The 21,286-nt window shown below is 43.2% G+C and overlaps 1 protein-coding gene across 8 annotated transcripts in view; it reads left to right on the top strand.

Annotated features, from left to right (window-relative positions):
• phldb2b (pleckstrin homology-like domain, family B, member 2b) overlaps positions 1-20,938 on the top strand; it is a 41,159-nt gene extending 20,221 nt beyond the window's left edge. For 7 of the 8 annotated variants that reach the window (XM_061665856.1, XM_061665855.1, XM_061665862.1 and 4 more), the window contains 17 exons: positions 1,744-1,928; positions 2,264-3,394; positions 5,738-6,091; positions 6,898-7,059; positions 7,228-7,365; positions 9,262-9,390; positions 11,152-11,307; positions 11,389-11,499; positions 12,324-12,398; positions 14,946-15,089; positions 15,280-15,379; positions 16,139-16,289; positions 17,480-17,570; positions 17,803-17,949; positions 18,835-19,054; positions 19,184-19,269; positions 19,402-20,938. In XM_061665856.1, the coding sequence (XP_061521840.1) occupies positions 1,744-1,928; positions 2,264-3,394; positions 5,738-6,091; positions 6,898-7,059; positions 7,228-7,365; positions 9,262-9,390; positions 11,152-11,307; positions 11,389-11,499; positions 12,324-12,398; positions 14,946-15,089; positions 15,280-15,379; positions 16,139-16,289; positions 17,480-17,570; positions 17,803-17,949; positions 18,835-19,054; positions 19,184-19,269; positions 19,402-19,542 (3,521 nt within the window). In that variant the 3' untranslated portion in view covers positions 19,543-20,938. The remainder of the gene's footprint in view (positions 1-1,743; positions 1,929-2,263; positions 3,395-5,737; positions 6,092-6,897; positions 7,060-7,227; positions 7,366-9,261; positions 9,391-11,151; positions 11,308-11,388; positions 11,500-12,323; positions 12,399-14,945; positions 15,090-15,279; positions 15,380-16,138; positions 16,290-17,479; positions 17,571-17,802; positions 17,950-18,834; positions 19,055-19,183; positions 19,270-19,401) is intronic. The other variant, XM_061665858.1, reaches the window with a different exon arrangement.
• Positions 20,939-21,286: the final 348 nt, after the last annotated feature.

Here is a 21,286-nt window from a genome sequence, read left to right as displayed (position 1 = left end):
CTAAAAACACATTTGTATACACTTTACATATGTACACATGGTATATATATGCATACTTGTTTCCCTCAAATGGAGCCACTGTTGTAGGACATTTTTTATGTGTGGTTGTTAAGCACTGGGTGGTCTAAGAGAGACCACTGCAATGGTGCCTTTTCCACATTAAGCCACAGCTAAATAAAAATGTGCAGGTTTCCACCCAGTTGGTAGGTGAGACTTCAGCTAATGAATAAAGAACATGCTAATCTCAGCAATGTATGTTTTGCCAACTCCGAGCTTTTGGTTCATGTCGCATTTAGCAGGAAAAAGGCAAAACCTAGCTTATCAGAGGTTGGGAATCACACTACCACGACTACCACCCTCTTATACATGAAATACTTTCCAAAGGGCGGGGGTGGGGTTGTTGAAAATATTCCAAAAATATGTTGTGGTCTCTTTCATTAAAACAAAAAAACCTATATTAAGGAACTGAAGTCAAGTTCAACTGTTTGTCTTGGATCGACTTTTTTTTTTTTTTTTTTTTTTTTTTTTTTTTTTTAAATATAGAGGTGGTGTGGACCTGCATACATATGTATGAGGGGCCGTTAGGGACATTATTCAGGATTAGCTCTCACACTTACTATTCAAATGCTTTCACGCACACAAACTACTGAAAGGCTCTCATAAACACAACTCAAACCCTCTCATACGCCCGAGCCTTGCTCTCATAAAGACTACTCAAACCCTCTCATGCGCCATTAACCGGACGCTGATGCTGCCGAATAAATGTGCCTTTCGGGCTAAAGCGCGAGTGGACGTGTGTTTACTCCTGGACTCAAGACAGAGTTTCAACACCGCTACGTTACAATCTGAAATGTTTCCGGTTTGTTGCAGGCAGGATGGCCGGATAGTCGCATTTGCGCCGGTGTACCTCATGAGCTGGCCAAAGGGAATGTAGGAATTTAATTGGAGTGAAACTTGTCATATAGATATGCACTACAGACTACACACACACACGGCGTCAAATATTTCATGACTTTTTTAATATAGGTACATCTCAATAAATTAGATTATAGTTGAAAAGTTTTTGGGCAGTACTCATAGAGTGATTAAACACTGAAGTACGTTTCAGAGAGTAAATTCTAGCCTAGTTTCTACTTTTCACTTTATTTCTAGAATTCACAATTTCATTTGATGTTATATTTTAGTTTCTCAGTACGGGGATTTTTTTTTTATTTTAAATTTCCTATGTGCTATAATCAGCAGTATTCTACATATTTTAAATACGAAATACTTTATTTGCCGAGTATGTCCAAAAAACCACGCAAAGGAATTTGTCTCTGGTAGTCGGAGCCGCTCTCGTACGACAACAGACCGTCAATTGACAGAGAACACGTTGGAGACAGAAAGACATTGACAAAAAACAGTCACTGAGCAATAAAGGGTTGCTAGTTATCTGGTAATGCCGGTAAATTATTATTATTTTTTTTTTTATTTTTTTTTTACAATTGTGCAAAAAGATGCAGAGTCCTCTAGCGCTTAGAGCAGTTCGAAAGACTAATATTACAATAGTTCGGTCCTGAATAATGTCCCTAACGGCCCTCATACGTATGTGTGTATATTCTGGGGATATGAAACACACACACACACACACACAATTGTTTCCAATATTTGTGTTTTGCACCTAAAAATGAATGTTAGGGCGTATGCTTTTTACATTTGTGCAATATGAATCTCTTTTTTTTGTTTTTGTTTTCCCAACTCCAGACTACCTGAAGTTTAGCAGCGATTATAGCCACGCTGTTGTTGGCGGGACCAGCAGCACGCGGGGCATGCGCTCCGCCTCCGAGCTCCGCGATTTGATGGACACCCTGCAGCGCAAAAAAAAAGCTCTGGAAAACAGCCTGAGAGCCAATGGGAATACCAACCCGTCGTACTTCAGTGTGACACAGGTCAGCTGGCATTGAGCGCCGTCACAGTGGTTATTATTGCTTGAGCTTGTAGCGTCTGGTTAGGCCGGTTGTTTGTCCTGGCAAACGCGTAGCTAACCAGGGTACGTACGTACTTCACCTACAAGCGCAAACGTGGCGTGATTGTTTGCTTTTTGTCTTCGCTTCTACTTGAAATTGTGACGCACGCTTTGCTCATTTATCATGTTTCATGTCATTTGTGATGTCATGTTTATTTTTATGTATGCAATATGTATCAATTATATTGACGGTATAGAGGCCTCATTGAAATATGCATTTAGAAAATGGTAGTAATCTTCCTCTCTTTTCTGATTTAGTCTCCCCCCACCACACCCATCCCATCACTTTCCCCATCAGCCTATCAGGAACAGGCAAGACGTTTCTATGGTGCAGATCGTCCTCCCGTGTCATTGAAATCTGTTCTCCCTCCATCCCCATCTCGACGTTCAGACCATTCCTCTTTACTCTCGCGTACTTCCATCAGTCGCAACCAGGACAACTTGGGCACCAGTGAGAACAGACGTCTCCATAACACAGGCTCTTCTCCGTTCTTGTCAACATGGACCGGCAGGGGCTCATCCGCCTCTGTATCGGCTGGTGATGGCTTACTCCTCTCTCTTCCTCCTCCCTCTTCCTCACCCCGCTCTCCATCGAACGGGGGCGCCGTAAGCATGCCTTCGAGCCCCCGTCTTGGACGACGTTGCTATGGCAATCAAGAAGCTACACCAAGCAGTCGAACGAGGAAATACTCTGCTGGTTCTCTCAATGGGATGACGGGAAGCGGGCACAGTCGCTCGCTGCCTCGCCTCTGTCCCTCCCCATCGCTCCGAGACAACAACGGTGGCAATTTGACATTATCAACCGTGCAGCCGCATCGCTCTGATAATTACAAACTTAGCAAAGACCATCACAACAACAGCTTAAACACCGCTGTAGACCTCAACCACAACTCCAGTAACTCCAACCAACAACTCTCAAATAGGAATCAAATCAATACCACAACAAAAGGAGAGGGCGTCGTGTCCATCTCACTCTCCTCCATAAAGAGCCCGTCCTGCAACGGCGTCACTTCCCCCAAAACATCACCACCTGATGTTACAATTGCATCCAAGACGGGGGGCTCCTCTTCCCCTCGTGTAGCCAAGAAACTCAGCCTGACTTCCACAAGCTCAGTGGGCTCCATCAGCTCCATGAGCACCAGTCCTTCTGAAATGGCGCGGTCTTTAGGGGAAGGGGTGAACCCTTGGGTAGACTCGGAACCGACTAGTACCCCGGACTTCGGACGCAGCGAGAGGAGGTCGTCGTTCGGAAAAGCGGGAGTGACCCCGACGGGTGGCTTTCGGGAAAGACGGGGGAGTATCAGCTCACTGAGTGGGAAGGAGGAGCTGAGCGACTACCATCATCATCAAAAAGAGGAGCGCCTCCGTGAGCAGGAGGTGGAGAGACTGGTAAGTTTCAAAGACACTTTCCTATTGTCGAACATCCTTTACAAATGGGAACGTTAGTAGTCTCCGCTATGTATTCTCTCTTCACTTATAAATGTGTCTTCTCAAGCATGCCTTACTCTTCCACGCATCTTAACACACAAACCTCAAGACCACATTTGGCATGTAGCCCATACTAACGGGGCTATTTTTAACCTTTTGACGTGGCTTAGCGTGTACTCGTGTGCGTGTGTGTGTGTGTGTGAGATGCATGTTTATGTCAATCCCGTGGTGGTCTGGCTGCCCGAGTGCGGTTTGAGCCACGGAGAAAATCACTCCGATGTGGGCTTAAGGAAATTAAAGGGCATAGTCACAAGAGCAGCAGGTGGATAAACATGCAGATGCGCAACATATAACTGGTCAGAGAATTCCACTCTCCTTTTCTCCTAATTAGCTCTTTTACGTGGTCTGCAATGCCAAGTGAAAGTATGTACAAAATTTCAAATTACAAACTTTCACATTGCTCCCCTATAGGACCTATTGATAAATGGATGTGAGCCATATAGTACACATTTTAAAATGTATACTTCATTATTTTGACTGTTCTTGAAAGAGAAACGTGTACTGCATTATCGTGAGTACCGAACACTGTGAGAAGCGGTTTGACTGTATCATTCCCCCATCTAGTGGTCACAACATTAAACTTCAGCCCATTTATAGATGGGTTTCTCATTTGAAATGACAAGCATATTGGAAATCTGCAATATAGATGAACATATTTACATGTTTTTGTGCGTGCCAGCAAAGTAAGCCACTGTCAACATATTGCGACGTTATTTTTCTTCTCTGCCATTGTTTCCCGAGCTTTAGTTCCATCTTTTCATCTTTTCCTGCTCCTCCCTTTTCCACAGCTGATTACTATAAAGGCCCCAAAGGTAACTTGTGGCCATTAGAATAGAACAAGGCGGCAAAGTGACGCAAGATTCTGGTTCACATTGCACACTGTAAATGGGATGTGAACCTATGATCTAACGAGATTAGTATTTGGTTAAGAGGAGAGACGTTACGAGATGTGCCGTGTCTTCGAGGCGTGTGTCGAGTAATGGAGGCGAGGAGGGGGGTTCCGCAAAGCGCGTATCGAGGACCCGGATGTCGGACCCCAATTTAAAAACATTGCTCTTGAATGAATCACTTGATAAACGGTTATTTCTAAATAAGCGCTTTCAAAATCCTCGGCCCTATTAATTAAGCCCGTGCCGTTTTCCCCAAAGTGACAGAAAAACATTATACAACCTGCCATGCCGGTGATGATGAACATTTTAAGCACACCGAATACGTTCAAAAATAATATATTTTACACTTTATGTTGGGAAATTACTTGGTCAAACATGTTTTTTTTAATACATTCACGAGAGCCAAAAAGATGCAAAATTGTAACGCAGCGCTTACTGTATGTGGTAAAGATACAGCTGCCTGTGATTATGCACATGGCCAGCAGGTGGTTTCGTGTGGAATGAAGCATCAAGAACTGAACCATCACTCGAACCAAAGGCTGAAGCGTTACAATGCTTCATGAAGCTTCATCTCGCCATCACTAGTTAAGAGTTTTTTTTTTTTTAATGGAATACAATTCCCTAGAACGTGCGTTGTTCTTGTGGTGGCATTTCCTGGGGTCTTATGCACTGATCAGCGCATAGTTGACAGTTGTCGCCGCCGTCTTCATTAAGTTGTGTTCTCTCTGTGTCCCTCTCGTTCTCTCTCACACACGGAGTATATCCTTACACCTCTGACCCGCATTCCTTTTCTCCGTCTTTCCCGTTCTAATATTACTTCATCATGCTGGTGCTTTAAATTCTCCCTCCCCTTTGCTGAACTCAAACCCGCCGCTCACACACCCTGTAATCTGTCGCTGCGTCTCAGCCATACTAAACAGTGGCAACAAAAATCTTTCGCTCGGGGGGGAATGTCAGTCTGAGGGAAATATGCTCTACGAAGAATGCAAACCACATACGAAACTTGGTGGAAGAATGTGCCTTTTTGAATAATCAAGGACTTTTTTGCCTTCGGCAATGCTTCCACAGGTAGTGTAAAATGTACATTTTGTGATGGACTTTCAAAAGTAATTTTAATGCTGAGGTAGATGTCCATGCTATAAATCCTAACATCTAAAATAGTCGTCCTCATTGAGGCCTTCTTGATTTAGAGTAATTGTATGTTTTTCTATACTCGTTGTGTGTGTGTGTGTGTGTGTGTGTGTGTGTGTGTGTAATTGTCATTTCTCATGTTCCCCTTGTAGCTTTTCAAGCACCACTTGGGTTACAATGAACTATTATTCACTGACGCTGGATGCGTGTGTTCTCCCTTTAGGAACGACAGCGTCTCGAGACCATCTTGTCCCTGTGCTCCGAGCTGGACCGGGATGGTGGTGGCTCGGTTCCAAATCCAGCATCTGCTGTGGCAGACCTCCAAAAGATCAACCAGGAGCTTCAGAAGCTTCAGCTAAATGACGACGACGACACGCCCACGGTTTTCTCCGGCACCTCGGTCCTTAACGGCTCCGCAGAGAACGGACTCATTACGGAGAATGGCTGCTACGACACAGATCTACTGGTACGACAGAGGCGCAGCAGCGGTACTCGAGACAACAGGGCAGAATCGCCGGCTGTCAGTCTGTGCGGTTTTGCCCCGTCACCTTCACCGCATACACACAGGATAAATGAGGTAAACATCAAATGTGTTGGACATGGTTTGGAATCCTTACTAGAAAAAGACATGCATAGTATAGTGCCAGGGGTGCAGACAGGTGTACATTTCAAAGAACCATGAATGTGTCAAAAAGAGATTATCCTCTTACCTCAACCAACATCGTGGCGGAAAGGAATAGAAGACTGCAGTCGGAGCGCCTTTTGACTTTAGTCAGCTTCTTCAGAGATTAATCAGTCTTCATGTGGAAGTCTGTTTCGACTTCTTACTGGCACACACGTGAACCCCCCCCCCCCCCCTCCCACCCCTTTTAATAAAGTATCAACACATCCGCATGGGAGATATTTACAGCTCATTTATTAGGTTAGAGCAGGTTAAGTGTCACAGTTGGTGTTTGTGTGCACTCGGCCTACATTTGTTTGTAAAAGAGAACCTCTTCATGTGAGACATCAATATCATTCACCAATGACAAAAAGGTACTTTTCCTATAATAATACCTGAGAACTATTATGTTGTTATCTGTATCGAATAGCTGGTGGGCCGTGCTTTCATTCCTGCATCGCAAACAGGAAATGCTAACCGCTCATTTGCTTTTGATTACTGGTAATTTTCCAAAAATGTCAGATCTGGGGTCGTGAATGACGACAATTTCACTGAAGGTGATGTTACACGCCAAGCCCTCAAACTCTGTCATGGAAAGACAATTAGATACCTTATAACATGAATCAGTGAACCCACCGTTTGAGTCTTGTCACCGTGGCCCATGTGCTTTTCACTGCATCTTATCAGTGGCTCTGTCCTTGATTGTGTTGTTAAACTACCAGGCACACGATGATGCAGTCCACCGCTTTGGACAGGAAGCCAGAGCCTCGGAGGAGGAAATGAGGCGAGTGGAGGAGGACAGGATCCAGGTCCTAAACAACATGGAGGAGCTGGAGCAAAAAATTAAAGAACTGGACAACCAAATGGAGGAATCTGCCCGAGAGGTGTGGACAGTTATTGTATCAACTGTTAGGGCTGGAATTATTTTATAGGTTTGTAGACTATCCACAGCTGGAATAAAAGTGCAGTAACAGTCAAATACCACAATCGTTTTAGTAATTACAGGAGACAAAGATCCAGAGCTCTCACTCAGTGATATCTCTTTTGCCAAGGTGGAGGTAGAACGAGCCCTTGTTGAGGCGGAGCAGGAATCTGAGTTAGCTGCCGTCCAGCAGGAAAAAGAGGCCCTGGGTGCGCTTCACAACAAAATAGCCGACACGGAGACCAAATCCCAGCATGAAAAAGACAAGGTACAGTGATCCCAGGGACCAGAACCCCCCGCGAAAGGTGAAAAACCGTGAAGTGCATGTGGGGACCAGAATGTTTAAAATATGTACACAGTATTTATGCTTTCCATATTTGAGACAACGATTACAACAGTACACGTATTTACGTCAATCTTTAATTACAAAACCTTATACAGTAATTCACACTCATCAACATTGACTTCTGAGAGAGGCGAAGAGGCCCGCGTTGGTGGCGGAGGAGAGGCGCTCACTTGACTCGTAGAGGCTTTAGGTTCACTCGGAGACTTCTGACGGTGTAGCTGGGGTTTTACCTTGGACGAAAACATGGTGATGAACAGTTGTTTTCTTTGTTTTTTCTTTTGCTTCAAAATTCCCCTGCACGAGGACATAACCCCGTCTCTTATTACGCGGAGTTACCACACATTTCGCTTCCTCGTTGAAGCGGTTTTGCAGATGTTTGCTTCCTCTTTCCTGATGTGGCGCACTGTAGATGCATTCACGCCATAATGGTTATCATGAACACAATACTAACATACAGAATGCGAGGCAGTCAAAAGCGTGCGGACGAGACTGGCGAGACACAACAAGGGAAGAGGCTGGGTGAGGCTGCGATGATGCGCAGCCAATCAGTTCACGGGATAAATCCACTCGTGCTCTCATTGGTCGATGTCGCGCCGGGAACCAATCACGAGCCTTGTATGAGTGCCCGTGGCATGTACGGTACAGTACAGTACAGGCATGTACAAAGCCTGTGAGTCAACTCATCTTTGTTTTGGCATGCAGGGGAAACCTTCTCTCGCGTGCATCAACATGAAACAACGTGTCTTTCCGCAATATGGCTGCTGTTATGGCTTTATTTTTTGATTATTTTTGTTATTAAGACTGTATTCCTATTCTATGCTCAATTGCAGAGTGAGGGCAATATTCTTCATGAGCAACACGGCGCTCTAGCGCCGTTAGGTCAGAACTAGAAGACACTGATGTGCCACTTGGTAAAGCTAGCATGTCTGTTCATGCACTGTATTGTCATATGAAGTAGCCAGTGGAGGAAAAAAAAGGTATTGCATTGCAACATGGCAAACCGAGTGTGTGTGTGTGCGTGTGCGTGCATGCGTTGTGTGTGTGTGTGTGTGTGTGCAGCTATATCTGCTACTCAAAGACACGCATACATTTTGAGGTCATGTGACTAAGCAGTAGGCGCTAATCCTTCTCATGCCGTCTCTGATCCAAATATATATTTGCTAATACTGCCCTTGGCACGGTGGTCACCAAGTCATTGTATCTCACACACTTCTACTCGGACATCAGGGGTGTAGGCTCGTCTGTGCATGTACCTCTGGCATTGCCGAGAAGGTGGCGCTTGGAAGTGGATAAAGGGTTGAATTGTTTTGATACTGTACATAATCGCCCAATGAGCATACTCTGAGGGACAAAGGGAGAGTCAGATCAAATGAGAATAGGATCATTATTTGGTTTCAGAGTAGGAAGAGCGGAGTGCCTTTACAGATTTTTGGATGCCTGTGTATGCTAAAATGAATAACGTGTTTGAGTTAACCCTCACCTGAGCCAGTCCATATACTTGCCCTCTACACATTCCCCCATCAGCCCTTTTCACTACCCTTTCAAAGCAATCAACAATTGTCTGAAGATTTACTCTATTGCCAATTTCCCTCCCTACATGCTGAACTCCTCACCAAGGTAACTAACAGTGGCTCCCCCAATCCCACTAACGCTGCCATCCTCTCTGTGTCCTGTGTGTGTGCGCGCGCGTGTGTGTGTGCGTCTCGTGTCTTTTTTGTGCTTGTGTTTCTACGTGTGCGTCATCCACTTTGTGCGTGGCACGTATTTGTGTGTGGCCTTGTATGTGCATATGTTGCCATGCACATGTGTATGTATCAGGCGTGCGAGTTGCTGCAGGCAGAAAAGGGCAGAGTAGAGAGATTGGCTCAGATTGTGTATGAGCAGCGCTCCCAGCTGGACAGCTGCCCTGAGGCCACCAAGGAGCCCCTGCAGGAGCAGCTAGCCAGGGTCAGTACACGCACTAAACACTCACCGCTCGCACGTGAACATGCCTTTGTCAGCCATTGGACCCGCGCAGAGACTGCACTTAGGAGTTACGTGCTAGGTTCGGGGATAACGCTCGTATAATATGATGCGTGAGGTGTCGATATCTGCTCGAAACATTTGGGTTCACGTGTGACCGGTTTGTACCGTCTGTTGTGGTTTTGTCGGATTGAAACATGGGCGGGGAACCGCGAGACCATTTGATTAAGTCAGCCTTGCAATTCGAAAAAGGAGAATAACTCGGTAAATGGGTATCGGCATCACGTACGTTTTCCCAAGGTCAGTGAAAGCAACACATGAGGTTATGCACCATAGCAGGGATTGACAAGTATAATCATTAAGAAAAGTGCCCAAAGAAGGAAGGTGGATGAAAAATGGCCCACAAGAAATGGATAAACCTAAGGTTATAAGGTTCTACACCCCTGGATTAAAATGTCATTTGATGTAGGATTGCTTTTTTGTCTAACACAACAATAAATACACCACTCAAGTCTCATGACTGAAATCCCCAAGGTAGTTTTAAAGTCAAGTTGCCACATGTAGCATTTATCCAGTAAAAGTGCTAATAAATGAACTGCTTCAGAGGTTGAATTTTAGGAACACAAGATTGTCAGCTTGTGCCGGAGGCCTGACTGTGGTGTCCAAGTCTGAACATTCGGGGCACCGTGTAAAAGGAGTAAGCAGATAAGAGGTGTAGGTAATAATAGTAGTAATAACGATGCGTTTGATTTCAAGGTCACCGTACAAACGTAGTTCAAAGAAAAAAGAAAACAAACCAATCAAAATAACGTAAGAGACAACGGCGAATATAATCGTGTAGATGGATACCAGAGGTGGGACCAAGTCATTGCTTTGCAAGTCTCAAGTCTTTGCAGTCAAGTCCTAAATTGAGACTGGTAAGTCCTGAGTCAAGTCGCAAGTCCGACACTTTGAAACGGGACTTGCAACTTGCCTGACTCAACTTGGGACTTGACTCAGGACCCGAGGGCAAAGACTTATTTGTGACTTGCAAAGCACTGATTTGATCCCACCTCTGATTGATACTGTTTACACGGAGATGTTGGCCCTGTGTGCTGAGCCGCGAATGAAGTGAATGGAGACCGGGAAAAAAAAAAAATCCCGATCGGCGCGAGCATTTTACTTGGCAGAGGAAAAGCAACAATAACATTCCCTCAGTAGCAATGAGGGAAGTGTAACCATAGATTGACTAGTTAGAAGTTAGCTGATCCAAGCATCTCTTCGTCTTTTGATATTGATTCAGAATCAGAATCAGAATCAGAATCATCTTTATTTGCCAAGTATGTCAAAAACACACAAGGAATTCATGTACATTATCTACATATTGTCCATGAACTAAAAAAAAAAACGACAACAATGACGTACAGTTATATCGTACGATATAACGTGTTTGCATGTGTCAGTTTACACCCACAGGCGTCAACATTAGGTAAACCTGCAAACGGCATACCATAGTATTATAAAGCATCAATGTGAACTCGTTAAGCTTCATGAGAAGGTGGGGCAAGATAGAAGGCAGTTCTGTACCACTGCTACAGCAATAATAAACACATTACAGGATTTACGGACCCTATCGTGATCCTTAAAATGCAAAATGTTAACTACAGTTGTTATTAGATGCAGGTGTATGTGCCTAATGTTATGTCCCATGTGCGGTCCAGTTAAACCCATTTTTTTTCTGTGTGTGTGTGTGTGTGTGTGTGTCAGGACTGTGAGGTGCTTGAGACGGAAACGAAGCGCTTCGAGGACCTGGAGTTCCAGCAGCTGGAGAGAGAGAGCAGGCAGGACGAGGAGAAGGAGACCCAAACACAACAGCTTCTCCGAGAGATTGCCGACTACCAGCGCAGCACTGTGACCCGCAAGGTTCTCCCCATGTCCCCAATTTTACAGCTCACCATCCATTAATTGGACTACAACCTCTTACTAAGAGCCTTCTTTTTCCAGGAGCGACTTTTGACTCTGAAGAAGCAGGGGGCAGAGATTACCCAGCAGGCTGAGCGAGAGAGAGAAACCTTCCTGAAGGAGAGGAGCAAACTTGAAGCGATGCTACAAAGGGTATAAATATCTATATGTTGATATGACAACGGTGACCCCAGACTGTTAAGCAACTCAAGTTGTACGTCGCGCAACAATAGGAAATAATTCCACTTCCAAAGCTTTGAACCGTTACTGTCCTCGATTCCCAAACGCTTATTGGGTGTTGTTAAAAGGTTATGTAACACAGTGGCGTCCCAGCTTTTTTGGAATGTGTTGCAGACATAACATTCAAAATGAGTGAATATTTGCAACAAAAAACAAACCAAAAAAAGTTCATCAGTCTGAACATTAAATATCTTGTCTTTGTGGTGTATTCTATTGAATGTAGGTTGAAAAGGATTTCCAAATCCTTGTATTGTTTGAATTTACATTTTACACAAGGTCCCAACTTCATTGGAATTGGAGTTTCTATACATTAAGCAATTCAAAGAATGATTTGGGGGGGGGAAATCTTAACCTTTTATTGAAACGTTCTAGAATTGACCCTTAACCTTCTGACTTTTTGACACCTAACCTACAATTCCATTGCAACGCAACGGTGTTCTGGAACTGATATATCCCGACATCGATGAGTCTCTGACTGTTTCGCGCAATTGTCATATTTTACGCTTTCAAGCACAATCGAAGCGACTTTACAGAGAGTTGACGAGAAATATCCGGCGCAGACATTTTTGAGGATAACACGAGTTTCACACGGTACAGTCGTTGTTTGGTTTTGCAGGGTTTGGTAGTGCCATGATGGGCAGTCTGCGAGTAGGCATGGCTCTCGTTGGCACGTGCCGACTTTTTGTGTTTGAGCTCTTCACGTGAAGCTGTATTTTCAAATGTTTTGTGTTTCCCAGGAGAAAGAAAATCTCGCACCTCTTGATCGAAAATATGCTGACCTTACTGGTGGCCAAACCTACACGTTAAGGGAGGTAGGTTTGATTGAAAGCTGACACACACGCACGCACACACACGATTCCAGGCAGCCAAAGTGATCAGGATGTTTTTTCTCTTTTTGTAATAATGGCTGGGTTGTCCTCCTGTGCTTGCTTGCTCGGATGCAGCCCCCCCCTGGGGAATGTTTGTCAGTCTTTTAGCAGCAGTTTCCATGACTCCACCTCTGTCACAACTTCTCCTCTTCCAGTCAACTTGTGTGACCTCCCATCTTCTCTCGCTTCCTCTCTTTTTCTCAAGACTAAGGCGGTACCGTCTTCATCGACCTCTTTGATTCTTCTCTGCTCTTTGATCAGATCCTTTACGGTTCCTTTTTGAATGACTTCTAGCTGTCTGTTTATCGGTATAGCTGTCTAAATATCTATCTGTAAGAATTTTGACTCAATGGCTTTATTGGACTCCCTTCATTTTATGCTTCATCCTTTCTCCCTCCACGTGTCACAAGGGTTATGTCACAGTCAGTGAACTCAATGAGCTATACTCACAGTTTGGGGGGTACCCTGAACATACCCCAATCGCCACCCCCACCAATGCGTCCCCCGAGTCCAAAACAAAGCTCTCCCCTGGTGACATCGGAGAGGATGAGGTGTGTTTATTGTGGGAGGCAAATAATACACATTTACACGAGTGTTGCTTTTTAGAAATGTCCCTTCCTCCTTTTTTCAGCTCTCTGATGATGTTCTTCCCCTCTTTCCAAAGCTCTGTCACGCTTCTTCTTCCTCCTCTCATCTAAATCTGCGCCCCTTCTCCAAAACAATCTCTGTGCACTGGCCAGAGAACATGGTGACCTATCGAGAACCGTCCCCCCTCCCTGACTCTCCCCCACCCCCCCTTCCTATCAAAAACATCCATCGCCGACACAGGCAGGTAAACTTTGTGTGCGCAGTGTGTTTCAAACTCTGTACAGTTGTGCTCGTAAGTTTAGATATCACGGCAGGGTACGAAATATTCTGTATCATAAAATGATAAATGTCTTTGGCGATGCATTCCTCAGTTTTCTTCGCTACAATATGCGATGCAGGTTTTAAAAGTTTACAGTAAGTCAAACCTTTTTCAGCAGCTGTCCAAGCAAACATTTCTCGTAACTCGATGAAAAGAGCGTGGATTAATAACGGATATTAAAACTGCGTGGCAGGCAGGGGTAAATAGCTAGGCGATCGCTGATTGGCCAAAAGCAGAGCTGTCAAATGTTAGGGAATGGAAATCACTGAACGCTGACCCGTTCTGGCCGTAACACTGAGGAGGACTAGAAATTTTTCAAATGAATCTGATTTAAATAAACACTACACGATAAAAAATAAAAATAAAAAATGGCTCCACCCCATCACCCAATCTCCCTGCTTTTCAGGTGCAACCGCCGGTGAATGCTCGCCCTTTTATTACGCTACCGAGCCTCAGAGGCGAAAGCTCTCTTTGCGTCCTGTGACAACGCGCGCCTCCATGGCACCGCGTCGTTATCACCGATGGAGGATGAAGGGGAGGAACGGAGCCAACGGTTCTTTTCCCCAACATCCATCTCCCTCGCTTCCCGTAGACGCCTCCTGTGACGTTCGCAGCCCCCCCCCGGACAATCGGAAACCACAGACTCCAATAGGATTTCCGCTTTGCCACAAGGCAAAAAGTCTCTCTATACGTATGATTACTTGTTCAAAAGGTCAAAATATGCCTCTCTCTCTTCCTGACTACCAAAGAATAAAATATTATGCAATCACCATTTTTAAAAAAAAATTTTTTTTTTTAATTTAAGTTTTTTTAGATGTAGGTATCAAAGTCCCACGCTTCACGTTTGGGATCATTGAAAAGCACTAAACGAAAATTGTGGGTAGAAACGCATAAAATTAGCCCGCAACTTTTATGTAAATTATTGACCAAAAGAGTATTTTGAAAAATGTCTACACAAATCTCAGAAATTGCAGTACAAAACAAATTTTTGTGTAGCAATGAATGCTATACAATTTTTTTGAGTATTTCGGATCCTGCTTGGCAAAATTTGTGAAATATTGACAATTTTTTATTTTTTATTTTTTATTATTTTTTTATAAAGATAATATGACAGATGACCGGACGGGCACCATCTCATTTTCTTTATTGCTCGGTTTTATTTGATGATTGCACTATTCTGAAATTCCTTGCAGTTTAATTAGAATTCCATTCGAAAAAAATGTTTTTAGGAAAGTTTTCTTTAAGGTATGATGCACATATTCCAAATTCTGCCATGTTATGTAAACCTATGAGCACTACTGTAAGTAAATTCTAATGCCATATTGTGGTGTTTCTGTTTAATGATTCATTTTATTTGAATCGTGTATTACAGTTAATCTCTATGAGTCAGAAGGCAATACAGTTGGCCTACTGTATTTAGTAAAGATTGCTGAAAATGCATGTTTTTTTTTTTTTTTTTTTTTTTTTTTTTAATATAAACACAACCACTGCATAGCATAAACATAACTCCGAATTGAGTACATTTCAACATGAATTTTAAGGTTTCCAAACCGCTCTCGTGTGTGTCATTTGTGTTTGATCAGCATTTCCGGTTGCTGGAGGAGAGGAAGCAATCTGGCAAAGATGGCGGATCCCATTTTAGTGGTACGTTACCCAGGAAGAGAACAACGTCCGCCGTGCTAGCCCAGTTCTCAAGTGCAACACTTGGACGCAGTTTCCCAACTAAGGTACACTCTCATAAATGAGAGAGATGACTGGCCTTTATCAGTAAGAAATACAATGTTAAGCTTAAATCTGATCATTCTGTGAATCTGATTTAGTACTCTCTTTTTATTATATGTTTAATGCAGGAAACACAGATTATTGCGTTAGCTTTCCTTTTTCTCATCTGCAGTTCTTTTGCGTATTTGCTTTCAGGCCCATCCCCCATTGGTACAGAGCACAAGCTGTGGCAGCATTCTTCCCAGAATTCTCTCCTTATCCAGCAAGGAAACCGAAAGTAGACGTCTGCAAAAAGGTGTGCACACATGCGGATTTAAGGGGGCATTTAAAAAAATAATAATAATAAATAAATCCTTGGGCTCTTGTTACAAGACTTGACAACTTTCTGTTCATATCTTCCTACAAGCATCAAACAAATAGCTTCAAAATCTGATAATTGTCATAATGTTTGGATTTTATATGTCGTTTAAATAGCAGATTTGTTTGTAGCAACTTCATCCTCATCCACTACTACTCCATCACAGCCAAAAGTTGTGTTCAAACATTTGAGGAGGTTTTCTGGAACTGTGTGCTATTTCTATGTATCTGTGTGGTCCCTCCGTCCCTTTGGTCTCTTGATCTGGCACATCAGATGGGTGTGTCTGGTATTAGCGGCAGATGCTATCAGTTAGTGTGTTTGAGTCTTCTTCCTGTAGGCAGAGGCTGAGCTTCGGACTTCTAAACGTTGCCATTACTTTTTCCTCTACTCCTCAGCATTCACACATTCTTTTTAGGCATTTTTCACGTGGCCTGTGTGTTTCACATACGTTTGCGCTCTACTATATGTACAGTATGTTCCTGAGGTAGTTGTACTACCACGGCGAATATTTTTGGGGGATTTTATTCTATGCATTGGAATACTGTATTCGTCACAGTGGCGGGACTTAGCGACTTGCCGGCTGGGCAAACTGTTCCCCAAGACGGGGTGACACAGACAGGTACAATAGTGATCACACTGAATGAAAGTTACATGCTAAAGCTTCATGTTGTTTTCCGTGCATGTCTTTGTATCAAGGTCAGCCGAGCTCGCGAGCGTCATCCCAGACCAACGTCTACCTCAATACTTTTGACTACCGGGACAACCAAGCCTTTGACACAATGAGTGTGGATAGCGCTGATTCCATTGAAACCAGCATCTCTGCATGCTCTCCTGACAACATCTCCAGGTCAGTTTATAGTGTGCAGCACGGGTTTGTAAATGAATGTGAATGCGGGGGGCGAAAGATGTGAGAGAGAAAAAAAATGCTCAAAGGTGTCTTAATGTTAATTGCGAGAAGAGCAAAAGACACAAACAAACCAATAGTGAATGTAAAGCGTCTGTGTGCTTCCAATAGGATGCGCACAACTGCGTATGCTTGAGGTTAGCGCTTTCTCTCGATTAGCGGTAGACTGTTCAGGTTACAGAAGACGGAAGGTTTTGTGTGTGTGCGCGCGCACGCGTTTGTACATGCCTCGCATGCGTGTTCCCTTCTATTCAACATGCGAGTATGATTTGGAGTGCAGTCCCCCAATCTGGACTCAGACCACGTGTGCTTTCTTTCCCTCCTTTTTGTTCTGGTTCAAACGTTTAACCGACCCCCTCCTCATGTTCCACTGGATAAATTCTGCACATGTTTAAACTGTTAGCAGACTGAACGGGTTGTGTTGTTGTACTGATCCACAGTATGGCTCCCATTGAACTCTGGTCACTTAGATTCTGGAAAACTGTTTTTGGGTTTTGCTTTTTGAAGTCAAACATGAATGTGGGTTTGTAGTGCTGGTGTACAGTGACGATGAATGTGATTCCCCGTCATCGACGAAGGTAAGACAATGAAGTGTGTGTGTGTGTGTGTGTGTGTGTGTGTGTGTGTGTGTGTGTGGGGTCATTACCAAACCCTTACAATTAGTCGAAAATATTTTGTATGTATATATATATATATATATACATATGCACATACACTCTCATATTGTTGGGCATAGCATCATCATTGATCATGTTGTTTGTTACGTGTATCAATTAAATTGGGAAAGTCTTGTTTGCAGGACATTGTCATAAGTGACCATTTTGTTTCTTTTTGTATTTTATCTCTTTATTTCTTCCCTCCAGTATTCTTTTCCATGCCTATTCCTTCGTGTTTACTTCACTCACTCTCCTTCCCGCCCCGTTTTGTTTACGCAAAGTCTAATGTGCGTCGTTTACCATAGCTCTGATGTGACATCCTCCATTTCCCTTTTGGATAAGAGAACGCGCGTGTGTGCACGTGCGCGTCTGTCCGTTTTAAATCAGGGAGCAAATAATGTGCAGTTTGATTCGTGAACGGGAGTGAATAAATACATAATTAGAGGAATAAACAGAAACCTGTTTTGTGTGTTCCAGTGCAAGTACCTCCAATGTTGCCAAGCTCGAAGAGATGGAGCGTCTGTTGAGAGAAGCCCAGGCAGAAAAGAACCGTCTCCTTGAGCACAAGGTGATAAAACCTCAATGCACAGCGTATGTATGTACTCACTGGCCACATCTGTACACTACATACACAATCTGATGGCACGCAATACAAGAGCGGTATCAAAAATCCTGCCTTCACAAGCACCATTATTGTGCAGTACTCCGTTGCATGAAATGTCTACTGAGTGTATGTTTCCCCTTCCCTCTGTTTTGTTTTGTACTGTTGTCTTCTAAAGTATTTTACTGATGACCCTCAGGAGCAAGAGATGGAAATTCGCAAGCAGGCACTGGACGAGGAGAAGAGGAGGCGGGAGGAACTGGAGAAGATGCTCCAGGAGGAGACCAGCAGGCGGCAGAAACTCATTGACCGTGAGGTGAAACTACGAGAGAAACAGCGAGTGCAGGTGAGCGCGGAAATGGGGAACACCCTTCTCATGCCTCCAAGTAGGCGCAGAGCGCCACATCCACTTGTTAAAAATAAATGCTACCCTCAAATGCGCGCCTCCCTTTTCCCCTGAGTAAAAAAATAAACAATAATAATAAAATGGTAACTAATTTCGTCTTTTTCCGTACGCACATTGAAAAGTGAACTGCTGAATTCCTTCGAACTCTACTGATCTGAACCGCTGCACCTGCCAACACGTCAACAGTCTCTGTGTTTGATCAGCATTTTAGTTTCATGTGATACTGTATATATTATACAGTAATTGTATGTCTTTTTTATGATCAAGAATCATTATTGGATATACGGTAATGTGATCAATAAGAGTAAAGACGCGTAAAAATAAAAGGGAGAGAAAATTCTCATTTAACCATTTTTTTGTTTATGCCACGTTGGTTTTATACGGGTAAATGTCTAATCAGCTTGGCTGGTTTATAGACCTATGCCAATAGAAGACGTGGGCGGTCACGTGACTTTCTCGTCGTTTGATCGGTGAACTAGACGTCAACGTCGCTACCGCTTAACTGGGATTGGCGCAAACGGCGCTCAATGCGAAAGTCGAAAAGTTGAAGTTTTTCAAAAGGAAATACAGTGGGCCACGTATTTTCCGTTTTCGATCAAATTATATAAGAAGTGACTTGTATAGAGACAGACAACCCATGCTGCCTGCACAAAATGCTAACTCCACCGTCAGTGACATCACCACTGGCCACTATTTTGACCAAATCGGAGATCCGGGATTCTTGCAGTTGAGGGTTCTGTGCCTTGTTCAGGAGAACCCGGGCAGTAACCGGTCCCATTCCACCATTCGATGGTACGCTCCTAAATCGCTTATCCTGTCTTCTAGTCCCGACCGCTCACACGCTACCTACCAGTGCGGAAGGACGATTTTGACCTGCGGGCTCACATTGAGTCGGCGGGTCACAGCGCAGACACGTGCTTCCACTTGTCCGTTTCTGAGAAGACGTGCAGAGGCTACCTGATCAAAATGGGCGGCAAGATCAAGACCTGGAAAAAGCGCTGGTTCGTCTTCGACCGCAACCGACGTACACTCTCCTACTACGCAGGTTGGAGTTTAAACCCATTTTATCGTGTTGTTTGGCAATATGTTGATGTCGCTTCTTTATATTTTTAATAGTCGCATTGCAGCATTTGTATTCCATACAGTAAGTGCTGTTGTGATGTGATTTGCGTAGACAAGCATGAAGCCAAACTGAAAGGAGTGATCTACTTCCAAGCCATAGAAGAGGTCTATTACGACCACCTGAAGAATGCACATAAGGTACGCGTTCACACTTGTCCAATGGAGGGAGAAAAGGAAAAAAAAAACAAAGACAAAGCTTCCCATTCCCTTATCCTGTCAGTGTGGCTTGTTTCACAAATGTTGTCTTTCTGCTCGTCCCTTCCTCCCTAGAGCCCCAACCCCTCGCTCACCTTCAGCGTCAAGACTCACGACAGGGTCTACTACATGGTGGCCCCTTCGCCTGAAGCCATGAGGATCTGGATGGATGTGATCGTTACAGGCGCTGAAGGATACACACAATTCATGTTGTAATCAAGCGGTTGTGGTTGCAAATTGAGCATCTAAAAGCCTCTTTTTGTGGCTTTTTTAAAACACTATGTTTTATCTATTGTTACTTTAGTAGTGGGGCATCTACATATCCTACCTGGACAGCAGCTCTGATTTACCTGTTATATACATTTTACATGCTTTGTCACTAAATGACAAACAGAAATGATACAAATCTAAGGCTTTAGATTTGTAAATTGCCACAAACTGCCACAAGTTTAGTCTATCTCACACTACCTCTTGTTTATTGCAAATATTTTTCCATGTGGTGGTAAAATGCAGTCACGCATCTTCACTTTTCATTATTGACTCAGAAAATCGGGAGATAATAGTTGGAGTCACAAGTTTGATCCTTTTTGTGAAAACGATAAATATCACATGGAAATTGAGACTTTTGTTAAGCAAAACCTTATCATTTAGATTTGAACTGTTTTCCTCAGGTTTGAACAAAGTACACGCATGCATGTTGTCAATAACTGATACTCATATGCGCTCCAACGAGGCGCTTTTGTGTCTGCGTGAGTGCAGTATTAGCTGTGAGCTTCTTATGCAGCTCCAAGGTGCTTCTCAAGTGTTGGTCAACACAAAACACGCGGACACACGCACAGTATTCACATTGTTGCATCGAATGAAACCTTTGGCTCAGCAATACAGCTCACCCACCTGTTAAAAGATTGTTGTTTGGAAGAAGGAAAAAAAAAAATATATATATATATATATATATATATCCATCCAGTTCCAGTAACTGATCAACTTTAGGAGCCTCTCTGTGCCTTTTTAAATCTGTTTTTTTTTTTTTTTTTTTTAAATGAATACAGGAGCCTATATTTTTTAATAACATTGTTTCTGTATAACCTACGCCAAATTGCCTGTGCTGACAAAACATAAGTGTGGAAATATAATGGCTGCTTTTGAACGACCACTCGAAGGGTTATGCTGTCCAGAGAGCGAGGGGGAGGGGGATGATGGTACAGTACATGTATATTATTAAGCAGCTGGTTGTTGTGCTTTAGTCTGCTTGCTTTTGTTATTTTGCTATATACCTCTAATTTAATGTTTTTTTTCATTATTATTATTTGTACAGTATACCAGCTTTAGAAATCAATATCGAAAACAGTTTATGCTTCTAATCCTTAGTAATGCTGGTGCATCAACCTTTTTCATGGAATTCTTGACCAAAGTTCACAATGTATGAGCTGTGTGAGGATCCTAATTTTTTATTTTTATTTTTTTTTGCTGTCTTGATGAAAATATCTGTTTTTACATCACGTTCCAAGCACATCTCCGTCACTTTGTGTACTGTATTACTATAGTCATGCCGTTATCATTGCATGGATGCTATTTTTATATCCAACCTAAAATAATAAACATATCTATTGTTGTTCTCATAGATTCTATGCTTTAGAAATCCACTGTCGACACAGATGAGGCGGATGCTTTTTTTAATTCAAGATAGCACGACTGCCTATACGGTGCAAATCTACTGTACTTTTCAGTACAACATCCCCTGTATAAAACTAGAGCTTTTGCATCACATTGTGGCCAATCTAGGTACTACAATCAGATTGTTACATCGCTGTACTGAAGTTCGTGTTTCATATCATACATAAGTTGTATTTTGTATCAAGATTTTCACTATTTTTTTTAATTTTTAATCAGCATGGTGTCATCTCTAGTAGTGGCTAAGGGCAAGAGATGGAAAGAAAAAATAAATAAAATAAACCAGCTA

Source organism: Phycodurus eques, chromosome 21, assembly GCF_024500275.1.
Source record: "Phycodurus eques isolate BA_2022a chromosome 21, UOR_Pequ_1.1, whole genome shotgun sequence".
Lineage (NCBI taxonomy): Eukaryota > Metazoa > Chordata > Actinopteri > Syngnathiformes > Syngnathidae > Phycodurus > Phycodurus eques.
Note: the sequence above shows the minus strand (reverse complement) of the source record. Positions and strands in the feature narration are given on the sequence as shown.